Source organism: Suricata suricatta, chromosome 8 (assembly GCF_006229205.1).
Source record: "Suricata suricatta isolate VVHF042 chromosome 8, meerkat_22Aug2017_6uvM2_HiC, whole genome shotgun sequence".
NCBI lineage: Eukaryota > Metazoa > Chordata > Mammalia > Carnivora > Herpestidae > Suricata > Suricata suricatta.
The window spans coordinates 100,570,083-100,590,678 of NC_043707.1; the positions used below are offsets into that span (position 1 = coordinate 100,570,083).

General features: G+C 39.8%; 1 protein-coding gene across 1 annotated transcript in view; it reads right to left on the reverse strand.

Moving 5' to 3' along the window:
* Positions 1-226: 226 nt before the first annotated feature.
* ZYG11B (zyg-11 family member B, cell cycle regulator) overlaps positions 227-20,596 on the reverse strand; it is a 62,772-nt gene continuing 42,402 nt past the window's right edge. Inside the window, exon 14 of the mRNA XM_029948117.1 lies at positions 227-4,875. Coding sequence (XP_029803977.1) covers positions 4,685-4,875 — 191 coding nt within the window. The 3' untranslated portion in view covers positions 227-4,684. The remainder of the gene's footprint in view (positions 4,876-20,596) is intronic.

The following is a 20,596-nucleotide window of genomic DNA, read 5'->3' on the forward strand; positions in this document are numbered from 1 at the left end:
CAAAACTGTAAGTTCCCTGAGGGATTTATATATATAGAAATTCCAACACTTAAATAGTACTTAGCACAGGTATTTAATGAAATAAATGAATGGAGTTCCATCCAGTAGTAGAAACTTCTGCAGTAAAACCACTGGTAAGCAATTGTTGTAAGTTAATAACTAAGGAATCTCTATCTTGCATTAAAGCAAATAATCTAGGAATAAGGTAGACAAGACACACTTTACATAAAATTTATAACATTTATTTAGGCAAAAAAAAAATTCCCAAAACAAAACTCTGTACACACATTAATACCTAAGTGATGTCCTGATTTAAAATATAGCATGATTCATGTGCAGAACACTCCCATTCATCTGGCCAGGTAAGAACAGTGCCTTCAATCCAGATAATTGAGAGCCTTGGAAATGTATACACATTATATTTCCCAGTGAATTTTTCATATCCTTTGAAAGGAGTTAAACCCTTCCATCAAAATTCAAGCAAAAGATAGCTTTTCTCTCACAAGTCCATGGGAATTTGACAGTGGGAATTCTACAGAACTCAAGGGTTTTAGTTTTATTTTTGCTGATTATCTGAGGATAAATCTTGACATTAATATCGTCCCAGTTTTAAAGAAAAAAATGCACTCAGTAATTTCTTGCTTTTATGAAAGTGTATCTCAGCTTTCATTAGCTAAGTAGCTTCTTGCTTCTAAGCTGATTACAATAAGCTTAAGAACCCATTTGAACAGTTTTCCCAAAAGTTAGAAATTAAACACATAGTATTAATGAACTAGGTTTATGATTTTCCATAGAGTAATTCTGATAAATTTGGATTCTCTAAATATTCTTAATAGCCATTCTATCTAGTTCTAAAGTTTGGTTGTGCCATCCCAACGAACTTCGCTTCATCCAGAGAAATGAGAAATAGCATGGACTTTCCTGTAAGTTCCCCAAAAATATTGGGTGAGGGGAGAAACAGCCAGAGAAAGCACTTTCTCAGGCTACCCATCAGTTAATATAGAATGTCTTAGGTTAAAATTTGGGAACTAAGGAATGCATAATTAGAAGTGTACCGTGTCATGCAAAGTCTATGAGATACTAAAAACGATAAAGCAATTGCTCATTTAAAGCACATTCAGCAAATTCCTATCATACTGCTATTCTCATCACTGGATGAAGGTTGGATTTGCATTATTCCTAAAATAAACAGTACGTGAGTTAAACACTTAAAATGAAAAATGTGTCAATACAAAGCAAATGGTAAAGATTAAACATCCACTATCCACACAATCATTTGAAACTGCTACAATGGATTCGAGAGGGAAGTCGTGTTTGCAAACTTCTCTGTAAGCTGCCTTAGAACACTACTCTGAAGCCCTGCCCACATCAAGTTCCCAAATAAGTAACATACAGATAAAACTGCCCACATCAGCTGACATTATGATACTGCCTTTAATTTACACCTTCAGTTTAATAATACTGTTTATTCCAAAATAAATGTTGCACAATGACCAAATACTGTAAACATGACGGTAGAGGTGGGAGGAAAGGGGTGGGTTTTCCCTGCCACTCGTGACCTCTTTTCAATCTCAGGTTCTGCTGCAGGTTGTTCTATGAGGGCACCATGCATTTTGAAACACTAAGCCAAAACCATTTTTCATTAATGTACCATAATTGAGCACATTAAATATATTTTCATTAAAATGTGCTCCAAAGGGCTAGGAAGAGGCCCAATGCTATCTTGACACATGGCATAATTAAACATATAGCTAAATGAAAGTGACTAGGGAGGAAAAAAGGCCAACTCACAAGGTCTCAATAGTAAGTACAACTTCCTAGGCTTGACAGATTGAGGTTTTTAAACATGAATCTTTGAAGTTTGCAAACAAAAGAGATCATGAAATTAAATTCCCATAGCACCCTTTTATGGTGATTCACCTCCACCTTGGATAATTAAGTTGACTAGTGCCACTAAATGGCATTTCTGTCCAGGGGTAAAAAGCAGCAATATTTAAGGTCAATTCCTTGAACTGTGGTTCTGATATGATTTTTTAAATCCTAAATTAAGATCCGTAACCACTGAGTTCTTAGCCAGAGAGTAAACTAACCCCTTATTACTACTTAATTTATGTTTCTTTTCAACTGCCAAAACAAAAAGTGTAAGGACCATGAGGAAAAGTTTTATGATGTAAAGAACAAGATGCCTTATTTTTGGTTTAATTTTAGACTTTTTGTTTTACTCAATACCGACATGCATCATTATACTTTAAAGTCTAATTCCATTTCCTTTGGTAGATCTAAACCTTGCTGCTGCTTGTGGACTGATGTAGTGATACTTTACAATATCTGAGTGCACCAATGATTTGAGCAACGAGTGGTTCAACCCTAGTCTAAATTGTGCTTGAAACAGCACCTCTAAGCCACTGAAGCGGTAACCCGTGAAGGCACCAAGTACTGTTACATTCTACTATACACATGTAAAAGGGAGGCCTAATAGGTTCTAACTGTAGACACAGGCCAGTTATGCCTCATAATTTCAGTATACACATCTACTATACTTTAGCCAGATTCAAGACCTTACACACAATTCTGTGCCTTAGTTAGACATACAATTTTAAAAACCATCCCAACCACAAAGGCACTACAATTTTTATTTACGAGATGTGATCAATTAGTTTGCTTTTAAGACTCAGAAATATCCCACCATTACCAATGATCAAAGTGGTATATTTAAAATTAATTTTCAATATTCTTGAGTCTTCATCTATCAAGTTATTCTGAGTAATGAAGGGGTTATTGTTTTCTGTACACTTTTAGTTATTTCTGAAAGCAATTTGTAGAGATAAAAACCTAAGCCTAGCCTCTAAGGAACATGCACTTTTGTCTTGAACAGGGCAGAAGAGAAACTTGAAGCCAAACTTCTCAACTAGGCTTTCCCTTAACTTTCCAAGCTAAGAGGACTGGAGATAGTCAACATAGCTAGCGATTTCAAAGCTAGTGCAGGCCACCCTATTTTCTACATTTTGCCTTAAACATTAAAACCTAGGAAAAATGGGGAAAGCTAAAAGAATCTTCCATTTTCTCCCCAAATAGACAATCTGGGAAAATCTATCTTGTGCCTATAAAAATTCCTTAAACCAATTAAGTTAGAAGTAATCCACAATATAATATCGTTTTTAATGGTTCTAAAGACCTATTTTCTTTAAGTTTTCATCCCTGCAAAGGAGTATGAAATAATTCAAGTATGATTTTTGTGATAGTGGTATGAAATATGTATGTCAAAAATGTTATCAGCATAAGAAGCCAGCTCTTTTCTAAATTAAAATGCTTCTGAATAATCACCATAATTTAAACATATCATTTTAAATCTCTTTGAAAACAGTTTGGCCATCTTTGAAAAAAAATGCAATCATCTGAAATTGTGACTAACCTTATTCACAAACTAAAATTTTGGATGGAAATTAAATTTCTTGGTGACCTGCTGCCTCCCTCCTGCCATTACTGACATAATAACTTATTCTTTACTATGCTGTAACGGGTATCTTAAAAGGAAAGGCAATTGTCTAAAAAATACCCATGAAAAAATATTTCCTGTTACACACTACAACTAGAATCATTAAATTTAACAACAGTCCAATGTTTCTCATTCATATTTGGCAGTGAGGTGTGGACATCCTTCTCCAAAATGAGAACATTAAGATACATGTATTTTGGTAAGAAAAAAAAAAAAGAAAATTTAACTTCTTGTGACAAAATTTACTGCTGTTAACTGTAAATACCATGTGTAGTCTCTATTTCGCTGAATAAAATGACTTTGAAATAGAGGGAAAATAATGGTCAGTTTTAACAGGAGACAATTTCATAAAAATTCACATTTTCACGACAGTATGACTTCTAGAGATTCAGACAATTAATCTTTAACATAGACTGTGGTAATATTTTACACTGTGATGTCCAGGGAAATACTTCTAGAGAGTAACCAGCAGTCTGTGTAGGAAGCAGCAGCCCATGCCTCCAGGAAGAACGAGCTACTGCGTACGGCCTCGGGAAAGGTGCGCTCCAGAAGGATCGCCTGTCCCAGTCTAAAAACTTAACTGTAAGAGCAGACCTTTCTCTAGTTCCTTCTCTCTTTTTCCCTCAATAGTTTTCTTTCCAATATATTTTTTCTGCCAACCATCCGGGCTCTAGTTGGTAAGTAGCTTTCAAAGAGGACTTGGATTTCCACTCTTTCACACTAAGGACATCTTATGAAAGGTACACAGACAGAGAAGAGAGGCATTTATACAGAAGCAGTATAAAACTTACAACTGAGGCAGTGCCAGAGATCAGGTTGACAGCTTATCTGAAGCTGCAAATTGACTGGAAGGGACTTTAGGATCAGAAAAGTCTGGCCTAAGGGTTCGTGCAAACTTTATCATAAAACTGTAGAATTTCAAGCACAAGTAAGTTTAAACACAGAAAGATGTGGAAAATTTCCTAAAAGGCAATGATGAAAGGAGAGACCCTTCTTGCCTCAGAAGTTAAAAATCACAAGACAAATCAGAGACTGTTCACATGGGCAGTACTTTACACCGTCAATCCCAAACTGATCTTACGATTCATGTCATAGAAACCCCTAAAACGTCACGGAGGGTAAGATATTCCAAATGAACCTAGGACAAAAAAGATAGGTGTGATCCAGTTATTCGATTACTTATGGCTATCAATTTAGTCTAGCCTGGGGCTGCTTCTTAGAGGGAGGTGGTCTCCCATGGCGCACGATGTGTTTTTCTAAGCTGTCTAGAATGGCCACAGCAATCTGTTGGACGTGGGGATCCGTCTGTTCGTGTTCCTTGATGTTGTATAAATGCTGCAATCCTCCTTCCTCAATTAGCATGCTGCAATACCTGGAGGCTGAAACAGGAGAAAGAGCTTTTCTTAAAACACTTAAAAATTATTCCATACACAAAACAGTTCTCTTCTTCACTTAAATTTAGCTATATTTGTTATTAACCATAATATGTATGCTATATATGCTAAGCATATGCTACTTATATAGCACATACACTGTATAATATATATATGCTAAATATATGCTAAACTTTGAAAAATACCTCTGTGATGATGTTATGTTTACACTGCAAGTCTCCACACCTAACAATGACTCGCTAACTCATATATATGCATACAATTCTCATACTCATGGCCATATGGTTCTTTTACCAAAGCTTTCACAGCTGTGACAGATGTGACATACACATGTCTCTATATGGAAAGAAAGGACAGTAGGAAACTGCTTAGATGTTTAAACCAACCCTCTTCCTCCCTTTCCTTATCCTTTAACTGGGACACAAAAAATAATAGAGGTATGCGGAAATTTTAAAACAGTTATATGGAAAAGCATAGATGATTACTTTAAACATGGTAAAAGAAGCATTCGTATGTCCTTAAAAAAAAAAAAAAAAAAGAAACACCTGTATGTTTTTAGACTCAAAGTTTGATAAAAGTACCTTTCCATGTGGCAGACTGTATATTGATTGGCTAAGTTGAAGAGGTTTCTCCCATGTGTTTTATTAAAAAAAATGAAATGGATAAACCATACTTTACCAAAAATAAGTAAATAAAAACCATAACCTTAAAGCATAGACAGTCTGGGAAAAAAAAAAACAAAACTTCTTTGATCCCGAATCATAGGTAAGATCTGTACTATTACACTTTTATGAATTTCCTATGTATATTTTAAAAATTTAATGGCATTCATATTGTACATGCAATTTTCTTTTGAAATACTTTCTTTGCCTTGTTTTTAAGTATTTCTTCTTTCTTTTTTTTTTTTTAATGTTTTTTATTTATTTTTGAGAGACAGAGAGAGACAGCAGGAGCAGGGAGGGTCAGAGAGTGGGGGAGATACAGAATCTGAAGCAGGCTCCAGGCTCTGAACTAGCTGTCAGCACAGAGCCCGACGTGGGGCTTGAACCCATGAACCGTGAGATCATGACCTAAGCCGAAGCCGGACGCTTAACCGACTGAGACACCCAGGTGCCCCTCTTCTTTCTAAGATTTTTGTTTCTTATTTATTTATTATTATTATTTTGTTTCTTATTTATTTTTGAGAGACAGAGAGGGACAGCGTGAGCAGAGGAAAGTTAGAGAGAGAGGGAGACAAAGAATCTGAGGCAGCTCCAGGCTCTGAGCTGTCAGCACAGAGCCTGACACGGGGCTCAAACCTATGAACCGTGAGATCATGACCTGAGCTGAAGCCGGACACTTAACTAACTGAGCCACCCAGGTGCCCCTATATATACCACTCTTAAAAGTATTTTTAGATTTAGTCATATTTATTAGAGTATAATTTACACACAATAAAATATACCCAATTTAATCTATAATTTGATGAGTTTTGGCAAACGTATACGTCTGTATAAGCACCACCAAAATCAGAATATAGAATATTATAAAAAAGGTTTCCTTCTTCACCTTTGCGATCTCCCCTGCAGCCTTACCGAGGCAACCACTTTTCTAATTTCGATGATATAGATAGACTACTTTTGCTTGGTCTAGAACTTCATGTAAATAGAATCATTCATTATGTATTCTTTTGAGTCTGTCTACTTTTGCTCAGCATTGGTTTTAAAAAAATTTTTTATTTAAAAATTTTTATTTTAATGTTTGTTTATTTTTGAGAGACAGAGAGTGAGTGGCAGAGTGGCAGAGAGAGAGAGGGAGACACTGAATCCGAAGCAGGCTCCAGGCTCTGAGCTGTCAGCACAGAGCCCGATGAAGCGCTCAACCTCACAGACTGTGAGATCATGACCTGAGCTGAAGTGAGCTACTTAACCCCTCAGCAAGACTTGAGATGTGTCCATATTGTTATGCATATGCAGTAGTCTTTTTTTTTTTTTTTTAAGTATTTTTAAAATTTGAGTATTAGGGGTACCTGGGTGGCCCAGTTAAGAATCTGACTTCAGGGGCGCCTGGGTAGCTCAGTCGGTTAAGCCTCCGACTTCAGCTCAGGTCAGATCTCATGTTCGTGGGTTCGAGCCCCACGTCGGGCTCTGTGCTGGCAGCTGGCTCGGAGCCTGGAGCCTGCTTCCGGTTCTGTGTCCTCTCTCCGCCCCTCCCCCTCTCATGTTCTGTCTCTCTCCGTATCAAAAATAAATAAAACATTAAAAAAAAAAACTTTAAAAAAAAGAATCTGACTTCAGCTCAGGTCATGACCTCATAGGTCGGGCTCTCTGCCATCAGTGCAGAGCCCTTTTCAGATCCTCTGTCTCCCTCTCTCTCTGCCCCTCCCCTGCGGTATCTCTCTCTCTCAAAAACAAATAAACATTTAAAAATTAAATAAATAAATAGGGGTGCCTGGGTGACTTAACCAGTTAAGTGTCCAACTCTTGATTTTGACTCAGGTCATGATCTCACTGTTGTGAGTTCAAGCACTGTTGGGGTCTGTGCTAGGCATGGAGCCTGCTTGAGATTCTCTCTCTCTCTCTCTCTCTCTCTCTCTCTCTCTCAAAAAACAAAGGGAAAAAAAGAAACAAAGAAAAAAATAAATTTAAATATTAAATATTTTAAGTAAATATACCATTGCATTGACTATGCTACATATATTTTTTTTAATCTTTTTTTTCTTTCATTTTTAATGTTCATTTTCTGAGAGAGAGAGAGAGAACACGAGTTGGGGGAAGGGGGTGGGGAGAGACAGTGACAGAGGATCCAAAGCAGGCTATGCACTGAGATGGAGAGCCCAAAGCACGGCTCAAACTCACCAACCATGAGATCACGACCTGAGCCAAAGTTCAACACTTAACCAACTGAGCCACCCAGGCTCCTCGAATCTGCTACTTCTTTTTAATGTTATTGTACTTTGGTTTGCACTAACGTATTATACTAATGTACTAATGGATTTACCCCCAGTGTTTTGTTACAATGACTAAAAATGCTATAATCATTCTTGCACAAGTTTTTATTTTTTAATTTTTAATGTTTATTTTTGAGAGAGAGAGAGAGAGAGAGAGAGAGAGCGCGTGCACATGTGTAGGGGAGGAGCAAAGAGAGAGGGAGACACAAAATCTGAAGCACGCTCCAGCCTCTGAGCTGTCAGCACAGAGTCCTACTGGAGGGCTCGAACTCCTGAACTATGAGATCAAGACCTGAGCTGAAGTTGGAAGCTCAACCGACTGAGTCACTCAGGTGCCCCAATATTTTTGTTAATGTTCATTTATTTTTGAGAGAAAGTGAGCATGAACAGGGAGGGGCAGAGAGAGGAGGACAGAGGATTTGAAGTGGGCTCTATACTAACAGCAGCAAGCTTGGTGTGGGGCTCAAGCTCACAAACTAACTCTGAGATGATGACCTGAGCTGAAGTTGGAAGCTTAACTGACTGAGCCCCCCCAGGAGCCAGCACAAATATTTTTGTGGACTTTTTGTTTCAATGATCTTGAGGAGGGGCGCCTGGGTGGCTCAGTCGGTTAAGCCTCCGGCTTCGGCTCAGGACAGATCTCACGTTCGTGGGTTCGAGCCCCACGTCAGGCTCTGTGCTGACAGCCAGCTCAGAGCCTGGAGCCTGCTTCTAGTTCTGTCTCCTTCTCTCTCTGCCCCTCCCCCTCTCATGCTCTGTCTCCCTCTGTCTCAAAAATAAATAAAACATTAAAAAAAAATAAAAAAAAAAGATCTTGAGGAAATACTTAGAATGCTGGGCAAATGCTAAATGTATGCTTAACATTATAAGAAACCACCAAACTGTTTTCTAAAATGGTTGTATAATTCTTTGTTTTAAATATTTATTCTGAGAGAGAAAGAGAGAGAGAGAGAATGAGTGGGGAGTGGGGCAGAGAAAGAGGGAGAGACAGAGACTCTCAAACAGGCTCCCCACTGTTAGCTGGGAGCCTGACTCAGGGCTCAAACTCACAAACCATGAGATCATGATCTAAGCCAAAATTAAGAGTTGATGCTTAACTGAATGAGCCACCCAGGTGCCCCAAAAATGGCTGTATAATTTTTCAATCTGATCAGTAATGAATGAAAAAGTTGTTTCACTTCCTTGCCAACACTTGTCATCACCCATCTTTTTTATTTATAGGCAGCCTTTCTAGTATCTTGTTGTGGTTTTATTTATTTAATTTTTAAATGTTTGTTATTTATTTTGAGAGAACAAGAGTGAGTGGAGAAGGGGCAGAGAGAGAGAGGGAGAGATAGAATCCCATACAAACTCCATGCTGACAGCAAAGGGCTCAAACCCACAAACCCAGAGATCATGACCTGGGCTGAGATCAAGAGTCTGACGCTTGAGGCACTTGGTGGCTCAGTTGGTTAAGCAACTGACATCCGCTCAGGTCATGGTCTTGTGGTCTGTGGGTCAAACCCTGTGCCATGATCTGTGCTAACAGCTCAGAGCCTGGAGCCTGCTTCGGAGTCTGTGTCTCCCTCTCTCTACCTTTCCTCTACTCTTTCTCTGCCTCTCTTTCAAAAATAAATAGACATAAAAAAAAAAAAAAGAGCCTGACGCTTAACTAACTGAGGCACGCAGGTGCCCCTCATTGTGGTTTTAATTTGTATTTCTCTAATGACTAATAATGTTGAGCTTCTTTTCATGCGCTTATTGGCCATTCACAGGATCTCTTTGTAGAAAGTCTACTTAGTCCTTTTCCCATTTTTAACCTGGGTTATTTTTATCATTGAGTTATAAGAGCTCTTTATATATTCTGAAAACGTCCCTCCATCAGATATATAAAGTGCAAATATTTTCAACCTTTCTGTAAATTGTCTTTTTACTTTCTTTTTTTAAATGAGCTTATTTTTTAAAAAATTTTTAATGCTTATTTATTTTTGAGACAGAGACACAGCATTAACAGGGGAGGGGCAGAAAGAGGAAGACACAGAATCCAAAGCAAGTTCTAGGCTCCAAGCTGTCAGCCCAGAGCCCGACATGGGGTTCGAACTCACAAACTGTGAGAACATGACCTCAGCCGAAGGCAGATGCCCAACTGACTGAGCCACCCGGTTCACTTTCTTGATGGTGTCCTTTAAAGCACAAAAGTTTTAATTTTTTTATTAAACCCAATTAAACTAGCTTCTGTCACTTAAGCTTTTGGTGTCCTAAGAAGCTACTACTTAATCCAAGGTTATAGTGATTTATATCTATGTTTTCTCCTAAAATGGTTACATGCAGATGTAGATGTAGATGTAGTTCTTACATTTAGGTCCAGAACCCATTTTGAGTTAAAATTTTTAATGTTTTTTTTAAATTTATTTTTTGAGAGAGCGAGCAAGCAGGGAAGGAGCAAAGAGAGGGGGACAAAAGATCCAGAGCAGGCTCTATCGCTGACAGCAGCAAGACCGATCTCACAAGCTGGGAGATCGTGACCAGAGTTGAAGTCAGACTCAATTGACTGAGCCACCGAGGAGCCCCTTGAGTTAATTTTTAAAAATTTTTTAATGTTTTTTATTTATTTTTTTGAGAGACAGAGACAGCACGATCAGGGGAGGGTCAGAGAGAGAGGGAGACACAGAATCAGAAGCAGGCTCCAGGCTCTGAGCTAGCTGTCAGCACAGACCCTGATGCGGGGCTCGAACCCACGAACGTGAGATCATGACCTGAGCTGAAGCCGATGCTTAACTGACTGAGCCACCCAGGCACCCCTTGAGTTAATTTTTATATATGGTATGAGGTAAGGAATCAAGTTCTTCTTTTACATGTGCCTAGTCAGTTTTCCAAGCACCATATGTTGAAAAAAAATGATGCCTTCCCCATTAAATTGTCTTGGCACCCCTGTCAAAAATCAATGTTCGGGTTTGTTTCTGGACTTTCAATTCTAATACACTGACATATGTATCTGTCCTAAGGATGTTGAACATCTTTTCATGTGCTTATTTGCCATCCATTAATCTTCCTTGGTACAGGATCTGTTCAACTCTTTTGTCCATTTTCTCTTCACTTGTATTGTTTTCTTATTATTAAGTTTTGAGAGTTTTCTTTCTTTTTTAAAAAGATTTTATTTTTAAGGAACCTCTACACTCAACACGGGGCTCAAACTCACAACCCCAAGATCAAGCGTCCCACACCCCACTGATTGGGTCAGCCAGGTGCCCTGAGAATTCTTTATAAAAATTTTGAATACCTACACTTTATCAGACATGTGATTTACAAATATTTTGATCCTGTATGTGTACTGGCTTTTGATTATTTTAACAGTGTCTTTCAAAGAACAAACATCCTTAAGTTTGATCAAGGGCAATTCAGCAATTTCTTTCTTTTACAGATCATGCTTTTGTGCATATTTAAGTAATTTGCAGGGTGCCTGACTGGCTTGGTCAGTAAAGCATGCAACTCTTGATCACAGGGTTGTTAAGTTCGGGCCTCATGTTGGATTGTAGAGATTACTTAAGAAATATAATCTTAAAAAAAAAAAAAAAAAGAAATTTGCCTAACATAAGGTCACAAAAATTTTGTTTTCTTCTAGAGCCTTTTTTTTTTTAAAGGTTATTTATTTTGAGAGAGGGAGAGAGAGCTTGTGCACACAATAGGGGGAGGGGTAGAGAGAGGGAGACAGAAAATCCCAAGGAAGCTCTGCACTGTCAGTGCAGGACATGACAGACATGGGACTTGAACTCAGAAACCACTGAGATCATGACCTAAGGTAAATGACTGAGCCACCCAGGTACCTCTCTTCTAGAACATCTTTTTCTCTTTTTAACATGTATTTATTTTGAGACAGAGTACGAGTGGCAGAAGGGCAGAGAGAGAGGGGGAGAATTCCAAGTAGGCTCCACTTGGTCACCACAGAGCCTGACACAGCGCTCAAACTCATGAAACTGTGAGATCATGACTTGAACTGAAATCAAGAGTAGGATGCTTAACTGACTGAGCCACCCAAGAGCCCCTTCTAGAACTTTTACATAGTTTGTTTCATATGTAGCCCTATGAGCAATTAAGAGTTAATTTTGGGGGGTTCTTGGCTGGCTCAGTTGGAAAATCATGAGACTCTAAATCTTGGGATCATGAGTTCAAGTCCCACTTTGGGTGTAGAGATCACAATCACCCAATCAATCAATCAAAGTTAATTTTTATATAGAGTACAAGGTATGAAAAGGTCCCTTTTTTTTTTCCTACTGTAGGCTCTATGCCTAACATGGGGCTTTTTAAAAGTAGTTTTTATTTTTTGATTTATTTATTTATTTATTAGTAATCTCTACATCCAAAATGGGGCTTGAAGTCACAACTCCAAGATCAATAGTCGCTCTTCTGACTGAACCAGTCAGGCATCCCTCACTTTTTTTTTTTTTTTTTGTATCCAGAGATCTAGCTGTTGTAGCACCATTTGTTGAAAAGATGATCATTTCTTTATTGAATTCACTTTAAACATATGTCAAAAATTAATCAACCATAGGTGTATAAGTTTAATTTTTGTATTCTCTGGACCATCCACTGAACCATCTTTGCCTGTTTCTATTCCTGGACTGGCAACTGGTGTCTGAAGTGAAGGCAGTCTTGTGGGACTGGCCCTTAACCTATGGGATCTGCCTCTATCTCCAGGTAAATGATATCAGAATTAAATTCAATTTGTAGAACACAGTGTCTGCTGAGAACTGGAAAACTGCTAGGTAGAGTGTGGAAAAAGCACGTGTTAGAACTGATGTCAGAAGTGGGGTTTGGATTTGAGGGGCATCTGTGTGGTTGGTTGGTTAAGTGCCTGACTCTTGATTTTGGCTCAGGTCATAATCTTATTGTTCATGAGTTCGATTCCCTGCTTGGAATTTTCTCTCTCCCTCTCTCTGCCCCTCCCATCTCACATGTGCACATGCTCTTTTTCTCCCTCAGATGAAAGAAGAGAGAGGGAAGGGGAAGGGAAAGGAAAGGAAAGAAAGAAGAAAGAAAGAACGAATGAACGAACGAACGAAAGAAAGAAGAAAGGAAGGAAGGAAGAAAAAAGAGAGGGAGGAAGGAAGGAAGGAAGGAAGGAAGAAAGAAAGGAGGGAAGGAAGGAAGGAAGGGGTTTACCATAATGGCTGTGGCTCATAAAAATATGTGGTTTGGGGAGAGAAAAGATGAAAGGGGGATGAAACACCTCTGATTCCCGAGGAGACAGGTATTCACCATGATGTGGAGTACCAGCTGTGCTGCAATCAGTTACTGAAGGTAAAAGTTGCCAACAGAATTTAGAAATGGATCTAAACCTTACCAGCAACTGCTTGTGGCAGTGGTTAGGTGGATTAATCAAGATAAAAGAGCCAGGATTCCTTGGCATGACCCTTCACAGGGGACTCAAAGCCTTTTAGGTAAGACTGGGTAAATTGGTCAGGGAATGGAGAAGTTACCAAAACCCACCAGTGAAGGCCTAATGTAGGCTTGTAATTAGATTGAGAGAAAATAAAAATTTATGGATTGATGGAATTATGAAAGGTGCAACGTTTAAACAGGTTTTATGTAAAGAAGCTGTGTTTGCTTTACCTGAATGTTTTATGGGAATGGGCATAATGTCTGGCTGGGGTACAGTTCACCTACCTAGTAATATAAAGTCAAAATCTATGGATTAAATTCTAATGGAGGCTACAGTCAGGAATAGAATTAAACTAAAAGTCTGTAGGACAACTGGTATGGTTGATTAGGCTTTATGTAAAGTGGTTGTATTTCTTTTACTTGACTGTACTCTAAGGATGGACATTTTATTTTACTAGGAAATGCTTCTGCTACCTAACATTGTAAAACAGAAAGCATATAAATCCACTCTCCGAGTAATATTAAGTAGGCATGCTAAAAGGTACCGGAAGGTTGTCCAAGCCTGTGCAGTGTAGAATATAAGCTGAAGTGCTGGTAGGGACAAATTCTCTGTGCCTTAGAGGAAAAACATACTGGGGCACTGGACGAGAGAGTTTCCAGCTTAGGGGCATTTACTACCTTGTTATCTGACATTAATTGAAGCTACCCTTATGACCGAAGGACAAAAAAATGAACTTAAAACCTGAAATATGCATGGTATTCTGGGTGATGTCAGAGAAACACTCTAATGGGGATGGCAGTGCTAATAGAGTTCCCTAGTGAAATGGAAATGGTTTATATAGGATCATGCCATCTGGAAAATGCAAGGAGGGTATAATCATGAGCAGGGAGCCTCTTTCTCCCTAGGACCAACTTTGAAACTGCACAAGGAGCTGCTGCATTCGATCACCACTTGGACAGTACCCTGTAAACAACTGGCCACTAGCCAACAAAGAGCTGCATGGTTTGTGGACAGTAGTTCCAAGGTGAATAGATAACATCAGGGTTGAAAGGCCAGTGCTCTGACTAAAAAAGGTAAAAAGAAATCAGCTCTGTGAGCTGAACTGCATGCTGTTTACCCAGCAGCGATTCAAGAATTAAAAGTGATAAAAGGCTCTGTTTGGGTTTTTAATGACTTGTGGGCAGCGGTAAATGGTCTGGGCATATGGATGGGCACAAGAGCAATAGAAACAGGATTAAAGGGGTGCTCGTATGGGACATGGCCCTATAGAAATCACTGTGGGAATCTGAGGAGTGCACTAAAGTCGGACATTTCTACACCCATCAGAACTTCCCTTCAGGTTCAGAAGATAATCGGAAGAGACAAGCAGATGAACTTGCCTGGGGAGGCCATGTGGGTCCATGAAATAAGTGGATATGGAGGTACTACAGCAATGCAGATATGGGCTGAATGTAGACATATTCCCCTTGCAATCTCTGAGACACAAATTGCCAGCAACTGTTCAACCTGCCAGCAAAGGAGACAGAGACTGCGGAAGGCTATGTGGCAGATTCCCTGGGGGAAAAGACCCTGATCATAACTGGCAAGCCAGACTAGCACTGGTAGCCCTGGGGGGCTACACTTGGGTCTTGAAAGAAATAGATGCTGACTCTGGACTGGGCTTTGCTCAGCCAGTGATAGACATGAATGCTTAGAATGCAATAAAGCAACCAAAACACAAGATATTGAAACAATTTGGACAGCCGACTGTCATTTCTTCAGATCAAGGAACATACTTCACAGTGTATAATGTTGATGGAGTTCAGAGCATATTGCCCTAAAACAAGGATTCTTGGTATATTGACTGTCCTAAGCTAAAGTTGTCTGAGAAAACAGCAGAAGCAGGAAGATCACTCTGACTTCCCCCCATCACCCTTCTTCCCTGAAATAGGTCATAAAACTCCCATGTGAAAGGTACCCTCCTTGTACCAGAAAGAAGGAAGATATTTTATCACCAGAGACCCAGAACTGGGAGCTGAGGAATCTGTACAAACTAACTGTGTTTAACTTACTCTTATTTTCCTAGTCATTTCCTCACCATTTACTGCCCCTAGCCAAGACATCTTTCTCTTGTCAATTTTTCACAAATTTGTTAATTTATCTAAAAGGTATAAAAACTTGCTGCTCTGTTCACTGCAGGGCTTCATTCTTTTTTGAAGATTCCCACATATATTTAAAGTTATAATAAAGTTTGTATGCTTTTCTTCTGTAAATCTGTCTTTGTTAGTTTAATTTTCAGACCCATCTGCTCCTTTTAGGTAGCCACCTAGGTCCATGAAATGTGTGGATCTGGGGTACTGCAATAATGCAGGGAGAGGCTGAATGTAGCCATTTTTCTTGCAACCTCTGAAGCACAAATTGGCAGAGTGACACTTTTGCCTCCCTTCCAGTGTCCAAAAATGGGCAGAGAGGTATCTTCCTCAGGATAACAGTTTCAAAGAAATGGAATGGACAATTCATCTACTGGTTGTTTTAACAAGGGCATGGGGTAGAGGTGAGATACAGGTTCAAAGAGCTGGATTTCATGCCTTTCTGAAAGTATGCTCATGCTCAATATGAGTGGGGCTAAAGGAGTGTCCCTACTAGATATTCGTCTGTTTTTCTGGTGGATCTAGAGAAAAGGGAATGGGAAAGGATGCTGGTATGACTATGTAATTCTTGCCAAAGGAGGATACTGGTAAAATGACTATACTTTTTTCCCCCTTCTTCTTCTTCCCCGTATCAACTAAGCTTAATTTTTTTAAATGTTTATTTATTTTTGAGAGAGAGAGAGAGAGAAACAGACAGACAGAGCAGGAGTGGGGGAGGGGCAGAGAAAGAGGGAGACACAGAATCCGAAGCAGGCTCCAGGCTCTAAGCTGTCAGCACCGAGCCCGACATGGGGCTCGAACCCACAAACTGTGAGATCATAACCTGAGCTGAAGTCCAGTGCTTAACCAACTGAGCTACCCAGGCGCCACAATTAAACTTAAAAAAATTCCCAAACAGGGTCTCCTGGGTGGTTCACTCTGTTAAGCATCTGACTTCAGCTCAGGTCGTGATCTCACACTTTATGAGTTTGAGCCCTGCATCAGGGCTCTCTGCTGTCAACATGGAGCCTACTTCGGATCCTCTCTCCCCCTCTCTCTGCCTCTTCCCTGCTTGTGCTTGCTCTCAAAAATAAACAAACATTTAAAAAATATTCCCAAGGGGGTACCTGAGTGTCTCAGTCAGTTAAGCATCTGACTTAAGTCAGGTCATGATCTCAAGGTTCATAAGTTTGAGCCCTGCATCAGGCTCTACACCGACAGTTAAGAGCCTGCTTGGGGGGCGCCTGGGTGGCTCAGTCGGTTAAGCCTCTGACTTCGGCTCAGGTCATATCTCACGTCTGTGGGTACGAGCCCTGTGTCGGGCTCTGTGCTAACAACTAGCTCAGAGCCTGGAGCCTGCTTCTGGTTCTGTGTCTCCTCCTCTCTGCCCCTCTCCCTCTCATGCTCTGTCTCTCCCTGTATCAAAAATAAATAAAACATTTTAAAAATTAAAAAAAAAAAGAGCCTGCTTGGGATTCTCTCTCTCTCTCTGTCCCTCCCCCACTTGTGTTCTCGCTCTCTCTCTCGCTCTCAGAATAAATAAATAAACTCTAAAAAAAACCCTAAAAATTCCCAACCTGATGCAGTGGTCACAGGAGCAGGGCTGCAACTACACATGTTGGAAGTTGGATGATTCATAAGCAAAAGTTGTAATTATGCTCTAAAATACTTTTGTCAGGGGGCACATGGGTGGCTCAGTCAGTTGAGCATCTGACTCTTGATTTAGGCTCAGGTCATGATCCCAGGGTTGTGGGATTCACTCCAAGTTGGGCTCTGTGCTGAGCGTGGAGCCCGCTTGGGATTCTCTCTCTCTCTGTCTGTCTCTCTCTCTCTCTCTCTCTCTCTCTCTCTCTCTCTCTCTCTCACACACACACACACACACACACACACACACACACACTCTCTCTCTCTCTCTCTCTCTCTCTCTCTCTCTCTCTCTCTCTCTCTCTGTCCTTCTCCCCTTCATTCTGACAGAATTGGGATTGAAAGTGAATGCAATTATACTGCCTGGAAGTGAAAACAGCCCACTAGTTCTGTATGTATGTAACCTTACCCTCTCTGAATGAGAGTTGACTCAGTGGGAGACATATGCTAGTCAAGTATTACTCTCTGCAATCTAGATCAGCACAGTGGCCAAAACTAATGTCCCTTCCAAAGGTGGAAAAGTCTGGGTAGGGGTTCCTGAGTGGCTCAGTCAGTTAAGTGTCTGACTTTGGCTCGGTTATGATCTCATGGTTTGTGGGTTCAAGCCCCATGTCGGGCTCTGTGCTGACAGCTTGGAGCCGGGAGCCTGCTTCAGATTCTGTGTCTCCCTCTCTCTCCCTGCTCCTCCCCCATTCATGCTCTGTTTCTGTCTCAGTAATAAATAAACATCCAAAAAAAATTTTTTTTTAAAAGCCTGGTATAAAAGAGAAAGAGAAGTAGTAACTAAGGGCCTAAGGGCACAGAAATGAACAAATGGGTCATGTCATAAGTGAAATCCAGTAGAACACTAACACCCTGAAAGAAGCTCAGAGCAAGAAATACCTCTTAGCTCAACTGTACCAGCTGCCTGATAGCAATATATGGCTTTATGTAAGACCACTTCTGCTTTTGAAGCCTTACAAGATCTAATGGAAGCCTGCAAATCTGCTGCAAATCTGGGTAGCCTTGCTCTGACAAACATTTTCATATGCTATGATCATTAATGACTAAACTCTCATAACGTGCCAGTATCTGTTAACTGTTATGATCCTTTTGTTATAAAGAATCTGTGGCAAAGACTGGGGTGGCCTGTGGTAGAATAAGAAATATATCTGGTCTGTGTCCCAGGTTCCTGGCAGAGCTTCTCAAATCCTTGGAATTTCCCAATAGGAATATCTTGTCATTTATCAGGAGTCCCTTCTGAGAACATGCTAATAAGGTGACAGAGCAGAGTCCTTAGACAGCCTCAGGTTGAAGCTGGTGAAGAGAAAGACCCAATGATTAGAGGGCTGGACCTTTCAGCCCCATCCTTGGACTTCTAGTAAGGGTGAGTGATGAAGGCACAGATTTAGCTATATAAAAACTCTTGAATAAGAAGACATGATGAGCTTCCATGTTGGTGAATGCATCCACATGCCTGAAGGATGGTGCACCCCAAGTTCTGTGGGGACAGAAGCTCCTCTACTCAGGATATTTCTGCCCTCTGCCCTATGTGCCTCTTAATCTAGCTGTTCATCTGTATCCTGTATAATATTCTTTATAATAAACAGGTAAATGTGAGTAAATGTTTCCCTGAGTTTTGTGAGCTGCTGTAGCAAATGAATCAAGCATAAAAGTGGGTGTGGGAATGTCTAACTTTTATAACCAGTCAAAACCACAGGTAAAAACCTAGACTAGGGACTGGCATCTGAAGTAGGGGCAGCAGTCTTGTGGGACTGGGGGATCTGATGCCATCTCTAGGTTAACAGTGTCAGACTTAAATGTGTAGGACATCTAGTCAGTGCTGCTGAGACTGGGAGAACTGGGAGAAAACACACTGGAGCCACAAAACACTGTCTCGACTGCTGTAGCTTATACAATGGCTGGAAGTCGGGTAGTGGAAGTCCTCCAATTTTGTTCTTCATTTTTTCTAACTTATTTTAATATTCTTTGCACTTCGAAATGAATTTTAGAGTCAGTCTGTCAATTTCTCTTCAAACGCCTACTGGGGTTTTGACTGGGGCTGTATAAAGCTACAGTAGATTTGGAGAGAATTGTCATTTTAACATTATTAAGTCTTTCAACTCATGAGTATGGTAGATCCCTCCATCTAGCTAGGCCTTCTTCAGGGTCTCTCAGCAGGGCTTTGTTTTTCCGTGCACAGGTCTACACATTTTTGTCAGATACACCCCTAAGTATTTCATAGTTTTAGACGCAATTGTAAATGTCATTTTCCCATTTATATTGGATGTTGCCGGCACACAAAAATGCTACTGATTATTGTGTATATCGTGTATCCCGGAACTTTGCTACACTCAGTTAGGACTAGCTGCCCTTTTGCAGGTTTCATGGGATTTTTCTACAGAGATAATCATGTCATGTTACCTCATTCTTTCCAATCAGGTTATCTTTTATTTGTTTCTTTCCTGATCCCACTGGAGAAAACCTCCATTACAATGTTCAGTATGGTGAGACTGAACACCCTCGTGTTCCTGATCTTGACAGGGCAATATTCACATTTAATTGTTCACTATTAAATTTAATGTTATTCATAGGATTTCCTTAGTTGCCCTTTATCAGGACTGTGTAGTGGATTTTGTTCATTCTTTTTCTGAATCTATTTTCTGCTTTTCTTTTTTAATTAAAAAAACATTTTTTAATGTTTATTTTTGAGAGAAAGAGAGAGAGAAAGTATGTGTGAGAGCAGGGGAGTGGCAGAGACAGAGGGAGACAGAGAATCTAAAGTAGGCTCTGTGTGGTCAGCACAAAGCCTAACATGGGGCTTGAGCCTACAAACCATGAGATCATAACCTGATCTGAAGTCAGATGTTCAACTGACTGAGCCACTCAGATGCTCCCAGATTGCTTTTCTTTCCTCTTCTGGTAATAGGAAGGAACACTGATTTTCAAATATAAACCAACCTTGCCCATTCCTGGAATAGCCTTCCTGGTCCTTTACACTGTTGGGTTCCATTTGTTAGAAAATTGTTAAGAATTTCCTCATCTACATTCAGGAGCCATATTGTTCAGTAATTTTCTTTTCTTACAAGGTCTTTGTCTGGTATTGATTTCAGGGCAATTCTGGTGTTCTTTCCACCACCACACTGCCCCTCTCACCCCGCCCCAAGCTTTATTTCTCTCTAAGCTTCAGTTTGGATAGTTTCTACTGCTATGCATTCAATTTTGCTGATATTTTCTTCCATTATCTACTATTCAGTTCATCCAGATACATTATTTTAAAATTTTAAAACTTTTTTTTAGCGTTTATTTACTTTTGTGAGAAAGAGAGAGACAGAGCATGAGCAGGAGAGAGGCAAAGAGAGGGGAGACACAAATCCAATGCGGCTCCAGGCTCTGAGCTGTCTGTACAGAGCCTGATGTGGAGCTCAAACCCACAAGCTGTGAGATCATGACCTGAGCTGAAGTCAGACACTTAACCAACTGAGACACCCAGGTGCCCCATTCAGTACTTTTTATGTCAAATATTTAAAGTTTTAGCTCTAGTACTTCTACTTTACTTACTTTTTATATTTTATTTTTTCTTCTATTAATATTCATGTTTTCTTTAAAATCTTGGATCATATCTATAAAAATTTTTTTGAAGTTACTTTTCTGGTATTTTCATTATCACCATCACTTCTGGGTCTA